This window comes from Girardinichthys multiradiatus, chromosome 2, assembly GCF_021462225.1.
Source record: "Girardinichthys multiradiatus isolate DD_20200921_A chromosome 2, DD_fGirMul_XY1, whole genome shotgun sequence".
Lineage (NCBI taxonomy): Eukaryota > Metazoa > Chordata > Actinopteri > Cyprinodontiformes > Goodeidae > Girardinichthys > Girardinichthys multiradiatus.
Window position 1 is genome coordinate 26,896,436 of NC_061795.1, and position 18,930 is coordinate 26,915,365.

The 18,930-nt window shown below is 41.5% G+C and overlaps 1 protein-coding gene across 1 annotated transcript in view; it reads left to right on the top strand.

The window, feature by feature from the left end:
• tln2b (talin 2b) overlaps positions 1-18,421 on the top strand; it is a 152,366-nt gene extending 133,945 nt beyond the window's left edge. Inside the window, exons 52-57 of the mRNA XM_047391363.1 lie at positions 3,670-3,794; positions 10,890-11,015; positions 11,677-11,739; positions 11,833-12,015; positions 12,100-12,225; positions 13,907-18,421. Of these exons, the coding sequence (XP_047247319.1) occupies positions 3,670-3,794; positions 10,890-11,015; positions 11,677-11,739; positions 11,833-12,015; positions 12,100-12,225; positions 13,907-14,035 (752 nt within the window). The 3' untranslated portion in view covers positions 14,036-18,421. The remainder of the gene's footprint in view (positions 1-3,669; positions 3,795-10,889; positions 11,016-11,676; positions 11,740-11,832; positions 12,016-12,099; positions 12,226-13,906) is intronic.
• The last annotated feature ends 509 nt before the right edge of the window (positions 18,422-18,930 follow it).

Below are 18,930 nucleotides of genomic sequence, written 5' to 3' on the forward strand. Positions count from 1 at the left end.
GGTCGCAGACCCCCGCCCCTTTTCGGCACGAGAAAGTATCTGGAGTAAAACCCGTCTCTGCTTTGCTCCTGCGGTACCAGCCGGACAGCTCTTTTGTGCTGCTGGGAAATTATTTCCTCTTGCAGGACGCGAGCGGACTCTCCCCGGGCGTATGACTGTACTATGCCTTTGAAACGGGGTGGGGCTGTCACAAATTGGAGCCTGTATCCCTTGGATACAGTCTTTATCACCCAATCTGACGCTCCACACGCTCGCCACAGCTGAGTGTTGTTTGCCAGTGGACCTAAAGGTGCTTCCGTGTAAACACTGCGCAACACCGGCTGAGGGATCTGCTGTTCCGCTACAACTGCTAGCTGCGCTCGCCCCAGGTCTGCTTCTTCCACAGAAAAAGCAGCCTGCTGTGTTAGAGGTAGGGTGAGAGCTCCCCCTTGAGGCCTCATGTGCAGCTGCACGGCCATGTCCTGTCCGTGTGTTATTTAAAAAAAATATTTCGTTGTGGCTGCGCCCTCGGTTCCAGGCCTGGATGCGTGCCAGAAAACAACTTTATTGAACATGTTGTGAAGGGGGAAGGTCGGGTTTTTAGACACTGGCATGTGTTTGTGCACTGGTGTATGCTTTCTGGCCACAGCTGCGGCTCCACTGAGCTCTCGGTGGCTTTGATCCTCCTCCGCTTCGGTCGGCTCTGAACGATGAGCTCCAACGTCGGCTCTGCAGGCCGTTTGAGTTGCCTTGAACGTGGCGTTCTGAACTCGAACTGGGACAGGATGTGTCCTGGTAGGGGGGGTGCAGGTGTCTGGCAGATCCTGCTCTCCCACCCCGAAGACGGCTCCCTAGGTATCGCGCCTCTTTTTCTTTGCGCTCACAGTAGCGGAAGGGGTCGCTTGGTTTCTCGGCGTCGTCGGGGGAGCGAATGGCTTCCTTCCCCAAGCACCTTTTAGCTCGGTTTGTTTCCCACGGTCTGCTGACTGCGGCTGAGGCTGGCGTTTGGGGATGCGGTAGACCGGTTGAGCCGCCGCTTGAGCGAACGGCACACGGGGTGCTGGAGGGGGAGGAGGCTGCGCTTTCCTGGGTAGACACAGCTTTAGCGCTTCACCTTCCCTCTTCTTTTCCTCACAGCGTTTTTGCATGGCTGCCACAGTGGGGCCTAATAAGCTCTTCGGGTCCACAGGGGTGTCGAGGAGCTGGTTCTTCTCTCTTTGAGACAGGCTAGACAGGTTCAGCCATCTAGCTCTCTCCTGAGTGACCATCAGGGCCATGGCTCTCCCGGATGCTGTCTGTCACCACGCACAACTCGTCCCACAAATCGGCCATTGGTGTGCCAGTCATCTGCTCCTGTAATTCCGCTTGGTAAGCGAGGAGAAGAGATGAAGCGTTTAAGGCTTTAACAGATGCAGCCACCGCCTTGTAGCTTTTCTCATTCAGAGCGGACTGAAAAGAATCAGCTTTGAAGGGAAGGGTGGGTCCTGCCGCTGTCATGGCTGACTTCTGCGATGGGTGCAGGTGAGATGCCAGCAGAGGTTCTACGGGAGGCAGATGTGAAAAACCGCCGGCCTCCATGCCCGTTCAGTCCAGCGCCGACCCTCCCAGGGCGGGGTTCTTGGCGGTGAGAGGATTGCTCCAGGACCGGGTTGCTTCCTCGAGGCACTCGCGAAAGACCGGCAACAGCTGTCTTGGCTCTCAGAAGCCGCTTCCCCTCATATCGAGATGTGGTAGTTTCAGTGAGGGTTTCCGGCCACTCGATGCCCAGCTTTTTTGCTGCCCTTCTGCAGACATCGTGCAGGTCCGTTGCAGTCGGGTTTGGGGAACCGCAGCGACTGGTGTCATCCGTCACCGAGGGCTTTGCAACCAACTGGATGGCATAAGGCCCGCAGTCCAGCTCATCGTCGTCAGACCCGAGACTGATGGACTCCACTTCAGATTCGGAATCAGCGTTAGCAAGAGTGCTGAAACCTGGAAGTGCGGCCTCGTCTTCCTCTGGGTCAGTCAGTGGTGCGACAGCGTCGAGCTGATCACCCCAACTGGCTCCAGCCAAAGTGGGCTCTCTCTCATCAGTACCAGGAAGCTCCGGTGGCGGGGGATTGGCTACCCCCATCATAGGATCAACCTCTGACAGGCTAGCTTGGCATGCTAGCCTGCGCCGACGAGACTTAAGGGAGAGCCGTGCACAGTGCTCGCAGCTCGCCGGTGACGCCAATGCGTCCTGGGCATGTTGCAGCCCCAGACACGAAGCGCAGACAGAGTGGGTATCTGCCCCACCTATGAGATTGCCACATGTGCAGGTTCTAGATGGTGGTTTGACTCTGTTCATGGTGAGAACGAGTGCAAGTTACACAACTTCTTAAGCTTCGTTAAGGTTGCAGCTAGTTTGGTGACCAGTTGCAGCGCTGCTGTTTGGCGACAGACCAGCGTTGAAAGGGACTCAGAACAGTCGAGCACAGTTATTGAGAAGCGCTCGGCGACCGAGTTGTTAGCTCGCTCTGTGAACAGTTAAGCTAACTCAAGTTACTGTAATGACCGTCTGAGAGGTGCTTCTGGGAGCGAGAAGAGGTGTTAGACTGAAGATCACCTACGTGACGTCGACTTTTATAATGGGAGGAAGTCCCTCCCATGGGAGCGGACGTCACTTCCGCCTGCCAGTCAAGACTGGCGTAATGTAATAGAGCTTCTGGGGGACAGACGCTGGAGGCATGTCCCATAGTGAGATACCGAAACGAATGTTGAAAGAGAACCTTGTGCATTTGGGCAGCAATTTTCCTGTTAAAGGTTAAGCCATACAGAGAGATCTTTGACCATTTCTCTTTTAAGTTCAGTTACATTTATAGGCGCCAACTCAGTTTGATGAAAGGTAAAAAGCCCTGATAGGATTATAGAGATGTTAACGATTAGTGCAATCCTCCTGCGCATGAATAACTCTGTAGCGCTAGTGAGTCAAGCCACCAAACTTGTCAGCATCTTTAATAAAGATGGCTCCAGAAAATAGCATTAGAATATTGAAATCATAGCACAAAGTAATTGCCATGCAAAGTGCCCCAAATGAAGCTTTGCAGGATACTTACAACAGTGTCTGCGCATGCTGCAGTACTGCATCTGACAGGGCAAATAGATTGTGTTTGGGTGAAAATTAGATTTCAGAGAACAGCCTGACCCACAGTGGGGCTATCCACTTCACCTCTCTAATGTCCCATGTGGTCTCTTTTTTTCTCTCCTTCCCCCTCTTTCCATGCTGCCTCAGATGGAGGTAAGTGGTATATGGTGTGTCTTATTCACTCAGATCAACTTTCATCAGGGTCAGTGGGGGGCTGAACAGTAGACGGCTCGGGGGTCTGGGTGCACAAAACAGATTTCCCCAGTGATTTACATAATCTATAAACATCACCCCATCTGCTTTACCAAGCTGTCCTTGAGCAGCTTAGCTTTATGGACATTTAAAAGCCTATAAAAACACAATGATCCATGAGATATTTTTTTCATCTAGCTTACCTTTATCTCAGTTTGCTTTGAAGCACTATTGTGATACTGGAAAAAATTTTGCATCATTAATATGATGAAAGGATGGCATAACTGCATTGTTAAATAAATGAAATGCACTGCTGTTCATTCTGTTCACCTTCAGTGAGAAAAAATAAAATAAAGCATCAGTAACCAATGTCTGCTATCAATCTCATCCAGGATCAGACTGTGTGGACCCCGAGGACCCCACCATCATCGCTGAGACCGAGCTCCTCGGAGCAGCAGCCTCCATTGAAGCCGCAGCCAAGAAACTGGAGCAGCTCAAGCCCAGGGCCAAGCCCAAGGTAACAAGTGCCCCACTCAACCTTTTTCCACCCACTCAAACCCAAACACAGCTTTCTACGATTAATCAGCCGGGAAGACGAAGTGGGATGTAGGTAGAAAAAGGTGACGCTGACTTTGAAGTGGAGTCATCGTTTTCAGTAACTGATACGCTGACATGAAATCTTGAAAGGAGAGGATGAGACTGTGTTACACACACACAGCATGTTGACTCGGAAAGCTCGTCCAGTGAACTAACTTACAAAACTTTCTTCAAAGGTTCTCTTGAACATTATTTTGAGCTGCATTGCCAGGAGATGTAATTACACAGCTGGGTTGTCAGGCTTATGTTGGATTGAGCTCAAATGTGAACTGAACTGCTGTGACCCTTTGTGTAAGAGAAATTTTCTGTCCTATTGAACTTATTTCCTTTGTTTTAAAGCAGTATTTTTCTTCTCTAAACTACTACTACTTTACCTCTGTACTCACTCTGCAGATCAAAACCAAAATGTAGCTGAATGCACAGGCAAAATAGGTGATAATTATAACTACTAATACTGTGAAACTACTTTTATGGTGTTTTTTTCCTCTATGTAAAGAGTCGTTGACGTTGTGGTGTGCTCTGCATGGTTGTGCTGTTTGTTTATCTGTCTCTGAACATATGTGGTCTTGTGACTCCTAAGCTTTCCTCCCTTTTTTATAGTTCTTCCTGTAAATGTGATTATCAGTTCAACCTATCCTTGTGTGACATTAAAGCATATAGATTTAGGTTGCCCTGTTTTTAATAAAGACCATGGAGAGCCCTGTCTCATACTATAAATACTATAATTCCATGGCAGCAGACTGAATTTTGGAGGACTTTTGTATTTATCAAAGGAGATTAATCTAGGAAAGGCTTCTCATCTTTTACATGTCAGTAACTCCCCCTAGTGACCATATTGAAGACATGCTTTAACATTTAAAGGGAAAATGTAACAACTTTTTTAAACTACTGAACTTATCTAATATTCATATTTGTACAGATAAAATATTACGTGTTTCTATAATTGTGAGGTATAGGACAAAACTAAGACAAAAGAATACTATAAAAGATTTGATGGGAATGCCAGCATAAAAACGACACAGAGGAAACAATATTTTCAATGTGTTGCAAAAGTTCTATAATTTAAAATTTTTTCACAGTTTGTCATCTTATAACTACAAATAAACTTTAATCTATTTTACTGGGATTTTACGTGATTGATACTAAAAGAGTTTTTCCAGCTTTGCTTATGTAGATACTGAAGTTTTTGCCCATTCTTCTTTGCAAAACAGTTCAAGCTGAGTTGATTGGATAGAGAATTTTAAACATCACTATTCCAGTCTTGTCACAGGTTCTCAACTGGACATAAGTCTGGACTATGACTGGGCCATTTTAGGACATAACATTAATATATTTTAACCCAAGCCATTCCATTGTTCAGGGGTTGGACAATGAAACTGAAACACCTGTCATTTTAGTTTGGGAGGTTTCATGGCTAAATTGGACCAGCCTGGTAGCCAGTCTTCATTGATTGCACATTGCACCAGTAAGAGCAGAGTGTGAAGGTTCAATTAGCAGGGTAAGAGCACAGTTTTGCTCAAAATATTGAAATGCACACAACATTATGGGTGACATACCAGAGTTCAAAAGAGGACAAATTGTTGGTGCACGTCTTGCTGGCGCATCTGTGATCAAGACAGCGAGTCTTTGTGATGTATCAAGAGCCACGGTATCCAGGGTAATGTCAGCATACCACCAAGAAGGACGAACCACATCCAACAGGATTAACTGTGGATGCAAGAGGAAGCTGTCTGAAAGGGATGTTGGGGTGCTAACCCGGATTGTATCCAAAAAACATAAAACCACGGCTGCCCAAATCACGGCAGAATTAAATGTGCACCTCAACTCTCCTGTTTCCACCAGAACTGTCCGTCGAGAGCTCCACAGGGTCAATATACACGGCCGGGCTGCTATAGCCAAACCTTTGGTCACTCATGCCAATGCCAAACGTCAGTTTCAATGGTGCAAGGAGCGCAAATCTTGGGCTGTGGACAATGTGAAACATGTATTGTTCTCGGATGAGTCCACCTTTACTGTTTTCCCCACATCCGGGAGAGTTACGGTGTGGAGAAGCCCCAAAGAAGCGTACCACCCAGACTGTTGCATGCCCAGAGTGAAGCATGGGGGTGGATCAGTGATGGTTTGGGCTGCCATATCTTGGCATTCCCTTGGCCCAATACTTGTGCTAGATGGGCACGTCACTGCCAAGGACTACCGAACTATTCTTGAGGACCATGTGCATCCAATGGTTCAAACATTATATCCTGAAGGCGGTGCCGTGTATCAGGATGACAATGCACCAATACACACAGCAAGACTGGTGAAAGATTGGTTTGATGAACATGAAAGTGAAGTTGAACATCTCCCATGGCCTGCACAGTCACCAGATCTAAATATTATTGAGCCACTTTGGGGTGTTTTGGAGGAGCGAGTCAGGAAACGTTTTCCTCCACCAGTATCACATAGTGACCTGGCCACTATCCTGCAAGAAGAATGGCTTAAAATCCCTCTGACCACTGTGCAGGACTTGTATATGTCATTCCCAAGACGAATTGATGCTGCATTGGCCGCAAAAGGAGGCCCTACACCATACTAATAAATTATTGTGGTCTAAAACCAGGTGTTTCAGTTTTATTGTCCAACCCCTGTAGATCTGCCACTATTTTTTGAGTTGCTCTCCTGTTGGAACGTGAAGGTGAGTATTTTGGAACAGTTTTGGTTCCATCAATCTTCCCATCAGCTCTGGTCAGCTTGTCTACCTGTGCTGAACAAAAGCGTGCCCACAATGTTCTGTCACCACTGTATGTCACCTGGCCATAGTGTGTTCATAGTAATTTGCTGTGTTTGTTTTGCTCCACAAGTGGCATTTTGCAAGTAGGCCACAAAATACTGTTTTAATCTCATCTAACCAGATATCATCTGCTGTGTCTCCTGTATGCTTTTGGCAAACTTTAAACACAGTACTTAGGGCTGTCTTTAAACAATGCCATGCCTTTTTTATTACCACTTCTGTAATAAGATGATTTATAGAATGAATTACTAATGTACACTGCCTGGCCAAACAAATGTTGTCATCAAAAAAACAAAAGGTCACACACTCTAATATTTCGTTGGACCGCCTTTAGCTTTGATTACGGCACGCATTCGCTGTGGAATTGTTTCGATAAGCTTCTGCAATGTCACAAGATTTATTTCCACCCAGTGTTGCATTTATTTTTCACCAAGATCTTGCATTAATGATGGTAGAGTCTGACTGCCGTGCAAAGCCTTCTCCAGAACATCCCAAAGATTCTCAATGGGGTTAAGGTCTGGACTCTGTGATGGCCAATCCATGTGTGAGAATGATGTCTTATGTTCCCTGAACCAGTCTTTCACAATTCGAGCCCAATGAATCCTGGCATTTTCATCTTGGAATATGCCCGTGCCATCAAGGAATAAAAAAATCTATTGATGGAATAACCTGGTCATTCAGTATATTCAGGTAGTCAGCAGACCTCATTCTTTGAACACATACCGTTGCTGAACCCAGACCTAACCAACTGCAGCAACCCCAGATCATAGCACTGCCCCTACAGGCTTGTACAGTAGGCACTAGGTATGATGGGTGCATCACTTCATCTGCCTCTCTTCTTACCCTGATGTGGCCATCACTCTGGAACAGGGTAAATCTGGACTCATCAGACCATATGACCTTCTTCCATTGTTCTAGGGACCAATCTTTATGCTCCCTAGCCATAGAGAAGCCTTTTATTAGCCTCATTGATTAGTGGTTTTCTTAAGGCTATACATCTGTTCAGTCCCAATCTCTTGAGTTCCCTTCGCATTGTGGAAATGCTCTTACTTTCACTATTAAACACAGCCCGGAGTTTTACTGTTGTTTTTCTTCTATTTGATTTCACCAAACGTTTAAGTGACCGCCGATCATGATCATTTAGGATTTTTTTCCAGCCACATTTCTTCCTCGAAGACGATGGGTTCCCACTATCCTTCCAGTTTTTAATAATGCGTTGGACAGTTCTTAACCCAATTTTGGTAGTTTCTGCACTCAACTTAGATGTTTTCTCTGCTTGATGCATGCTAATGATTTGACCCTTCTGAAACAGACGGACATCTTTTCCACGACCACAGGATGTGTCTTTCGACATGGTTGTTTAAGAAATGAGAAGCAACTTATTGCACCAGTTGGGGTGAAATAACTTGTTGCCAGCTGAAACGTAATTGCCCATGCAGTGATTATCCAATGGGAGACTAGTACCTATGTGCTTAGTTAAATCGAGGCGGCGACTTTTTTTTGGCCAGGCAGTGTATATTGAGTCAACTGATGCTACCACCTGAGCTGTGGATCTCTGCAGTTCCTCCAGAGTTGCCATGGGCCTCTGGGCTGATTCTCAGATTAAAAGTCTCGTTGCCTGGCACTGTGGATAAGAAAATTATTTTAAAAAAGCATGAATCATTTTCATTCCACTTCAGCTATGTTGTGTCAGTCCATCATATAAAATCCCAGTAAACTGAAGTTTGAGGATGATGATGAACACCTCTGCAAGGCTCTATATATACAGGTCCTTCTCAAAATATTAGCATATTGTGATAAAGTTAATTATTTTCCATAATGTCATGATGAAAATTTAACATTCATATATTTTAGATTCATTGCACACTAACTGAAATATTTCAGGTCTTTTATTGTCTTAATACGGATGATTTTGGCATACAGCTCATGAAAACCCAAAATTCCTATCTCACAAAATTAGCATATCATTAAAAGGGTCTCTAAACGAGCTATGAACCTAATCATCTGAATCAACGAGTTAACTCTAAACACCTGCAAAAGATTCCTGAGGCCTTTAAAACTCCCAGCCTGGTTCATCACTCAAAACCCCAATCATGGGTAAGACTGCCGAACTGACTGCTGTCCAGAAGGCCACTATTGACACCCTCAAGCAAGAGGGTAAGACACAGAAAGAAATTTCTGAACGAATAGGCTGTTCCCAGAGTGCTGTATCAAGGCACCTCAGTGGGAAGTCTGTGGGAAGGAAAAGGTGTGGCAGAAAACGCTGCACAACGAGAAGAGGTGACCGGACCCTGAGGAAGATTGTGGAGAAGGGCCGATTCCAGACCTTGGGGGACCTGCGGAAGCAGTGGACTGAGTCTGGAGTAGAAACATCCAGAGCCACCGTGCACAGGCGTGTGCAGGAAATGGGCTACAGGTGCCGCATTCCCCAGGTCAAGCCACTTTTGAACCAGAAACAGCGGCAGAAGCATCTGACCTGGGCTACAGAGAAGCAGCACTGGACTGTTGCTCAGTGGTCCAAAGTACTTTTTTCGGATGAAAGCAAATTCTGCATGTCATTCGGAAATCAAGGTGCCAGGGTCTGGAGGAAGACTGGGGAGAAGGAAATGCCAAAATGCCAGAAGTCCAGTGTCAAGTACCCACAGTCAGTGATGGTCTGGGGTGCCGTGTCAGCTGCTGGTGTTGGTCCACTGTGTTTTATCAAGGGCAGGGTCAATGCAGCTAGCTATCAGGAGATTTTGGAGCACTTCATGCTTCCATCTGCTGAAAAGCTTTATGGAGATGAAGATTTCATTTTTCAGCACGACCTGGCACCTGCTCACAGTGCCAAAACCACTGGTAAATGGTTTACTGACCATGGTATCACTGTGCTCAATTGGCCTGCCAACTCTCCTGACCTGAACCCCATAGAGAATCTGTGGGATATTGTGAAGAGAACGTTGAGAGACTCAAGACCCAACACTCTGGATGAGCTAAAGGCCGCTATCAAAGCATCCTGGGCCTCCATAAGACCTCAGCAGTGCCACAGGCTGATTGCCTCCATGCCACGCCGCATTGAAGCAGTCATTTCTGCCAAAGGATTCCCGACCAAGTATTGAGTGCATAACTGTACATGATTATTTGAAGGTTGACGTTTTTTGTATTAAAAACACTTTTATTTTATTGGTCGGATTAAATATGCTAATTTTGTGAGATAGGAATTTTGGGTTTTCATGAGCTGTATGCCAAAATCATCTGTATTAAGACAATAAAAGACCTGAAATATTTCAGTTAGTGTGCAATGAATCTAAAATATATGAATGTTAAATTTTAATCATGACATTATGGAAAATAATTAACTTTATCACAATATGCTAATATTTTGAGAAGGACCTGTATTATGATTCACAAATTATATATTTGTAGAGTTTTATTAATGGTTATTCTTGGAATGAAGACAATGTTACTGCTGAAAGAAAACTAACACGTCTACTGTTATTTATTATTGCTGGTATACTATATTGATTCTATCTTATAGCTTATAAACTATATTTATTATACTATATTTATTCTAGCTCAACATCTGTGAAAAAACACAGTTTCAAACAGATTTTTAGGTTTTATTTATGTTTCCAACAACTGCCTGAACTATTCTTCTTCTATTTTACTCCCTCTGCTCTTTTCTCCTTCATACCTTCTGCCCTTTAAGGACAGACAGCTCTGTTGCTCCCAGCATGCTTCCTTTCCCCCCTCCCTCCCAACTCCCTAAGCCATTGTAGACCTGGAAGCCTTCTCTGCAGGGCTCTGTCTGATATGTTTGATATATTAGGTTGTTATTCAGTCCAACTATATATCAAACATATTCCTACAGTGTCCCGCCCTGTCTCCAGCCTCGTGTGCCTTATGTGTTTATGGAGGTCTGTGGTCAATCACATCCTGTTGACTGCTGATGCAGAGAGGGCCATTTGTTAAATGTTTCCGAGCTGAGCCTCCGTGATTTTTCATACCGCTCTTCAGTTCATTTGGCAGAAGTGGACCGTTAATGTTCACATGCTGCCTTAAATGGCTCAGAATGCATTATATCTGGTTTTGATTTATGTGAAAGATAAAATTGAACATCACTGTACTTTAAAGAAAAAGCTATCACTGACTATCATGTTATCTGTGTCTTTCTGGATTTTAGAAATCTAAGGATAGATGTGTTATTATTTTTTTATTATTATTATTCATTGTAGATTGTAACTTTTTGGGGCTTTTTTTCTCCAGCAGGCAGATGAGACGCTGGATTTTGAGGACCAGATCTTAGAAGCAGCAAAGTCCATTGCTGCAGCAACCAGTGCTCTTGTAAAATCTGCATCTGCAGCTCAGAGAGAACTGGTCGCACAAGGCAAGGTCAGACAAAAAAATCCTACATAATTTTACATTTGATATGGGCATAGTACATCTAATGTAACAAAGCCGTGTTAAAAACAATCCATTTTGTGATATTTTGTTAATTTATTTAAATGTCTCAATATGGTTCTATTCAGCTCAGGGTTGAGTCAACAAAACAGGGTTCGGTTTAGGGTTTAAACCCAGCATTCTGGGTAAGGTTTTCCACTCAAAACAATGGGTCAAAGTTACTAATGTCCAACAATCAGACTACCTAAGAATGGGTTGAAAAGAATGAATTATAACTAGATTACATAACATGTAATAAAGTATTTGGGTTAAACTGAATGTTTTTTTGCTTTTAGCCTGACACTGTATTAAAGACAACAACCTGGTAATCTCTTATAAGACTTTTGTTATTAGTAAACAACAACAAGCTCGTTAATTGAAATCATTAACTAAGCCTGCTGACATTAGCCTTATTACAAAGCATAACTTCCCCCATTTGACCATTTCTTATTTCATCCTCTAGAAGACATTTAATGAAGCCAGATGTTGTTGATAAATAGTTCAAAATGATGATCTGATGATCAAATCTTTGATCCAACAGCGTAAATCAAGCATTTGGGTTTAAGTAATATCCCCAAAATTTTGATGTGTAAAACACTTTTTTTTTTCTCAGGTGGGATCCAACCTAGCTAATGCAGTAGATGATGGCCAGTGGTCACAGGGTCTCATATCAGCTGTAAGTTCCTTTGAGAAGTTTCTAGTAAATTTGTCATACTATATGTTGAACCCAGCATAAAAAGTTTAAGTGAGAATGTGTCCATTGCTGTAGGCTCGTATGGTAGCAGCAGCCACCAGTAACCTATGCGAGGCAGCTAACGCTTCAGTTCAGGGCCACGCCAGCGAGGAGAAGCTAATCTCTTCAGCCAAGCAGGTCGCAGCCTCGACGGCTCAGCTGCTGGTAGCTTGCAAGGTGAAGGCGAACCACGATTCTGAAGCCATGAGAAGGTTACAGGTAACACTGAATCAAAACTTTAGGTCTGCTGCGAAAAGATACATAGATCATACTTGTGCTAACTTCTTGAACACCTTTCTGCAGACTGCTGGTAATGCAGTAAAGCGGGCTTCAGACAACCTGGTCAAAGCAGCTCAAAAAGCAGCATTTGACAAGACAGAGGATGACAGCGTTGTGGTAAAGACCAAATTCGTTGGAGGCATAGCTCAGGTGGGAGAAAAATCTGTGAATGAATCTTATGAAGCCTTAGATAAAAATCCTCCCTACTGCGTGGTTTGCCCTTTTCCTCTAAATGTTACTGAGCGTTCATGTTTCTTTCCATTTATCAAAATGCCACAGTTGTTTTTTGAAATTGTGATGAGCTCCCACAAATAAAAAGCCCATCAGATCTCTTTCAAAGCTGTTTACCAGGTTTGGACATTAACAGCTGCAAAATATCACACCTCGGAAGACTTTGAACTGCTTCACTGTTAGAACAGAAAATATTAATCTCTGCAAGTGCAAACAAACAAAGATCAACGATATCCAATGAGTGTTTTTCTATCGTTCTTTCTTTATGATCCTGATTGGGTTCCTGTGTCAGTGAGATACTCACCACCACTGAGCTTAAGCCTGTCGCTTTCCATCTTGCTAGTGTCGTCACACTGAGGGGATTCTGGGACCCCACTGTTACTGTAACCAGCTAAGGCTGTGACTGACATTTAACAGCTAGAAAAATAGCTAAAGAAAGGCTTCTTTTTTTCTCTCTTTTTTTATTACTACAAGTCAGTACTTGTTTATCAAATAACTACTGGTGAACTGACAGCGTACACTTTTTTTTGTGATTTGTCTTGCAAGTGCTGTACTGATTTTCCAATACAGGGTACTGTCACTAGCAATTTAAATTTAATTCAGTTTAGTTTGTTTATAACTTTTCTGCCTATTCACAAGAAATGTCAAACCAAGGCACTTTATAAGATGAACATGTCCAATTCATGTCCAATAAAATCAAATCAGGATCGGTGTAGGTTTGATTAAGGTCATTTAAAATCATTCTAATACAAGCCAATAATGTATTTCGATTCAGATCTAATTATATTCTGTCCCTTTCTTTCCCAATTACTGTACAATCAAAGTAGGCTGATCATTTATTACAACTTGGTAAAAGATTTTCTATCTAAGGAATCCTTGCCTACTCCATCAAGTCACTAACTTTGCAGACATCCATCATTCTAAGCAAGCATGTGGAGGAAGTGGAAAGGATCATCTCCCTGGTTCTGCTCTAGAGACCTCCAGGTGCCATGTAACATTATTAGGTGGTTGAGAGGACAAGTAGACAAAAACATGTAGAAGCACTGGTCCAGGAAAACTTTCTATGGAAAGAAAAGGAGAGAGTATACAAATTTAATGGCAGCAAAAGTTCCATCAGTGACTCAATCCAGGAAAGTGACAAAGCTAAACACAGAAGCACTGAGCCAGGAGTACTTTCTTTGGGGAAGAAGAATCATACACAATATTAATGGCAGGCTTTGTGTTGGAAGCAGACCACATTAAATGTATTTTAAAGGGATAATTTATTTAATCTTGCCCACACAAGATATTCAAGGTCCGAACTTGAATATGTAACTTTAGGTGACAGAACATGGAAGTTTATCTCCACTAGTTTGATGTACTTATTTATATCAGTTTGGGATTAAAATACTTAATTAAATTCTGACCTTAACAACTAAATTTCCATTATACTAAAGTCAACAAAGTTTGACTTATTACTCTTATGGTGGCTGAATAAAGATTTTGATTAAAAATCTATAAAATCTACACGGGGGGAGCCTGGCAAGAGCATGTGAACAGGGGGCTTTTAAATAAAATGTTGGAAAAGCGTGATTTCCATCAGCTGTTCCTGACTTTTCAGATTATCGCAGCTCAGGAGGAGATGTTAAGGAAGGAGCGAGAGCTGGAGGAGGCTCGGAAGAAGCTGGCTCAGATCCGACAGCAGCAATACAAATTCCTGCCCAGCGAACTGAGGGAGGACGAGGGCTGACTAAGCCAGCAAGCGCGTAGGCTGATGTGCAGATGACAACGTCTCCTCAACAGGAGACGATGCGGATGTACTATCGCCCGCTTTGCCCTGGCGTCACTAAAGACTATATTCAGCACTTGAAACAGGCCTGTTTGTTGACAAAAACAAGTGCCTGTGCTTTGTAGTGTACTTGTGTGAGTGTGTGTGTGATGTGTTTGTCAGTGAATGGCTTCGACATTCAGACTTTAATATAAAGAAAGTTGTTATTGTGAGCAAACAGACAAATGGATCGAGTTATTTTCAGTGTGGGTATTAGTGCATCACGAGCATTACTGACTGTTACAGGCATGAATCAAATGCTAAATGTCTCAGTAATCACTAAACTTTCTGCAAATATGATTTAACTGAAGTTCTAAAATCAAAGGTTTGTAGCTTATGTTTTATATGAAAAATTCCTCTAAAGATGATTTAAAAAGCAGTAAAGGCAATGCCTCATTTACCAGTAGGCTGGCATGCACCATTACTCTTAACACATATCAATAAAGCTACTAACCAATAGAATATTATAGTTCAAAAAGGCCCTTGTATTATACAAAAATGTTAATCTATGGGGATTGGAGTTAAACCACCATATTTTCTTATTAATTTTATCTAAACTAAGCTGTTTGTATTGATGCCAAACACCGATTGGTTTAGAGTGAAGTGGGTAAAATAAAGGAACAAAATCAATTTAACAGCAAATTCGTATGAGAAAGAAAGTAGTTCTATTTAGATATTCTGATCTAGATGTGACCAAATATGTCTTGCTGCTTGTACAACATTGCACTCGAGGGATCCCACTGATTTTTCACCTATAATTCAGAGAAATGTGTAAAGTTAGACAGTATTCTTCCATTGTTTGACACGTTTTTCTCTTGCTTTCATGTTTGAATTTTCAACAACTTACACAAGCCAGATTTGGTTCATGTGCCCCCTGAAATAGGGTTCATTCACAGTCTTTAAGAGTCTGGAATAGTTTGGAATTGGATTTAATGTTTTACAAATCTGGACAAAAGTGGAAGGAAAAATTAAATTGCCTTTCACATAGTTACCATGTTGTCAACTTTTTTTTATGTACTGCTTCCAGTGTTGAACATCATAGGTATAGTAGATGTATATATTTCATGGACAGATGTTGACATTGAGATTGAGATTTTTTTGGATCATGAACTCGTTAGCAAAACGGCAATGAGGTTTCTTGCCAAGTGCTCTTTACTGTCTCATTTACTTGAAGTTCCAAATAGACGTTTCCATTCCCTCATCAGACATAAATGGCATATTATTTTAACTGTCTACTTATTTGTCTGAGCCCTTTTTTTTCCCCGGTGAACTTTTCACTACGGTTGAGTTCTCTAATCCTTCATTTATTCTCAAATCAGTTTTGGTTGTGTTTTGGGATCATTGCCCTGTTGAATTTGAGCTGAAGATAAATAATTTGGAAGCAGCCCTCTTTTTTTTCTTTATCCCACCCACTTTGTGCAATACGCCATAAAAGACCCCCAGTCTGATTCTACCACTGCCATGCTTGACATTTGGTAGAGTGCTTGACCTTGACTACTCCAAACATAGTTTTTTGTAGGTGTGACCACATTGGGTAATCTTCTTTCCAGAAGGCATTTGACTTCTCTGTGTGAACAGCTGCAATTTATAGCCGAACTAGGTTTTGTTTTTGTAAGGAGGTGCTTCTGGGCTGGAGGTTTGGTAATTCCTGTATTATTTCAGAACACTTTATTCAAACCATTTTTTACAGTAGTTCTCTGTAATTATACTTAAACACTATACAACAATACAGGTATTCACACTGACAATCAACACTTAACACAAACAAAAACAGAAACAGGCCCAAACACACTCTAATCCTACATCTCTACATCTCTCCCCTCACATACATACTATACATTGACAATATATATGTGAAATACACCACCATATGCAATACCCATACAACTGACTAGTATATAAACATATTTTCCCAAGATGTTTATATACTAATATGTTTTATAAATTATGAATTATGAGGCTGTGAATCACTGCTACTAAAGTAAATTTCTGAACATCCTGGCCAACTTTCCTTTATTCCGATGTTCAGTTTGTCTCAGACAGTTGAAATCTGAGTGTTCCAACTGGATATTACTCCTAAATACACAACAAAACTGGTTTTAAACAGATAAAGAAGGCTAATGTTAAGTTTAGTATCCTTTAGTATCCAACAGGCTTTTAAAAATGTATTGAAAATGCTTAAAATCCAGGTCTGTGCCAGGAAACCAACCAATTTATATCAATTCTGCTGAGACGTTCTGTCCAGTATCCAGTCATAATTATGACACAAGCTTATAAATGGCTATAAACGTTGTGCAGTCAAGGTACAACTTCCTAAAGGACATCAAATTAAATACTAGTTTGGATTTATGTAAATAGTTGAGCTAGAGCTGCACAACATAACAAATCACATTTAAACGGACTCTTACTGGCTTTTCATACCCACACCTGATTTGTATCTTTTATGGTTGAAATACTAGAGCCAATTCAGAGTTTTTCAGTAACCGTAATGTTATTACATAATTTCTTGATTTTTGTGCAGCTTTCTGAGCCTGTGTGCACCCAAATCTTGTTTTATTGTAACACATAAATCAATAAAAAGGCCAGCATTAATGTGGCATGTATTCTGATAATGAGTGGATGTAAGATACCCCTGACATGTTCTGATTAAAATGTATTTTTATTCAACCAAAAAGTTTGTTTCTGAAAGGAAATGAGTCAGGCTTCTCTCAAAAGATAAAAAAAAAACTATGTATAAGGAGCCTCTGTTTTTAAATAACTGAATCTGTTATTTAATATTTTTTGAAAATGGCATATCAAAAATGATTTATACCCCTCAATTAGAAGAAAATTTGTATTGTCATTACAGCAAAAAAACCTTCCTATAATTGCTGACAAGCTTTTTGCGTTTCTCGACTGGTATTTTGATGATTAATCTTTAGAGATGATCTACAACTCTGAGATTGGAAGGCATCTTTGCTATCACCCGAATCATTAGCTCCTTTCACAGATTATGTGGATCGCTTTTTAACCTAAGTCTCTTTGGGGTATGAATAATTTTGGCCTTTAACTATGTACATTAAACATGGCCTGAAGATTGACCAAGAGATCTAGAAATTTGTGTCAGGAAAAATATGGAATTCAAACCGAAAGGAAAAATGTGTAGAACCGGGACCTAAACATACTTATCTATTTTCCACAGTCACTGCCCTGTCTCTCTAAAGTCGCTTTTATATTAAACTCTTTAACCCTTGTGTGGTGTTCGGGTTTGTGGGACCCATTTTCATTATTTACTGAAGGAAAAATGATACAATTAATGTAAATTAATTGTAAATTTGTTTCCACTCATCATGATTTTTATTAAGTGTTTGATTGTGAGGCCTTAAAAATCACAAAATGCAATGGGTCCACCAGACCCAGAAACATTGGCTGAGTAAAAACAATATGAACACCACACAAGAGTTAAGAAAACAGGATATTTCAGCAAAGTAAATTTGAGTTACTGCTGTTATTGGGTACAAAAAAAGCTCCTTACAATGATTTTGGGCTTCCAGCTGTAGACTAAAATGACCATACATGTTTTTACATCTTTTACACTAAAGACAGCAATTCACAGCTTCCATCACAGAAACTCTTTATAAGGAAACAGCTTCTTGCTCCTTTTGAGGAAAGTGATTAAGTTATGTGTTTTTCTTTGATACAATAACGGATTATACATGTTTTAAACATACTGCTGTTCATCTCCTCAGTCTGTCCATGCTCGTGTCGTGTCTGCATCGTGTATTAGTGCCTTACTTGAGTCTGCGCTGCAAGCAGCTGAACATCAGGCTGGCTGGGAGCCTGAGCCTTCTCCTCTCTGGGTCAAAAACATTATGCCAGTCGAACAGCAAAATGTTTGCCATACTGGTGGCCTATACCTGCCGGCAGTGTTAAAGTGCTGATATTAAAGGGCATCTATGGATATCTTTAGGGTTTAGTTACTAACACTAGACTGCATTCAGTGAGCATGTGGCTACATGTATCTGAGGTGATGAAATTATTTAAATTCCCACTAAAATGTTGAGCTGAATAACTTCCTGGTTGCATTGTCTAAACCACTAGAAAAATGTTTTTATTTGTTAATGCAAACCTTATGCTGAAATATACTCCCCAGCAGATGTGTCTGAGTATTGCTGGAATAAAATAAGAGTTGCTGTTATAAATAGGTGTTGTGCTTTCTTTAACAGACTGCGTCGGTTGTATCATTTGATGCTGTATGTACAATATTTATCTTGTCACAAAAGTATTTTTTGTATTCACTAAAAATAAAAATAAAAAATGTTTCAAACAGCCAGTACTATTAGGAGTATTTTTTTTCTTTTTTTTTTTTTTATTACAAACAGATGAATGATGTTGAATCATTAAATACTTAATCAGGCTTTAACATTCTTTCATAATCTGTTCCCTGATCAGAAGATCAAAGGATACTAATGTTTAATATAACTAGTTTACAGTGCCTTGCAAAACCTTTGCACATTACTTCACATTACAACCACATTTTTATTATATTGTTTTGGGATATTGTTTGCTAAACCAGTCTGCAACCTGTGGCTTCGGAGCCACATCTGGCTCTTCAGAGGGCTCCACACTGGCTCCTAATGACTTTGGCCAGTAATGTTATCAAATTGAGCAGTGTTCTGACAAATAAATGAAACAAGAACGGCTGTTATGTCAACCAGCAGCAACTTTCCATAAAAAGCGGTACTAAAGACAGTGACCCGTATACATTTTTTTTTGCTTGCAAAAAACTGACAGCCTCCTTAGGTTAACTTTCTAAACCTAAAAGTTGACATTACTCA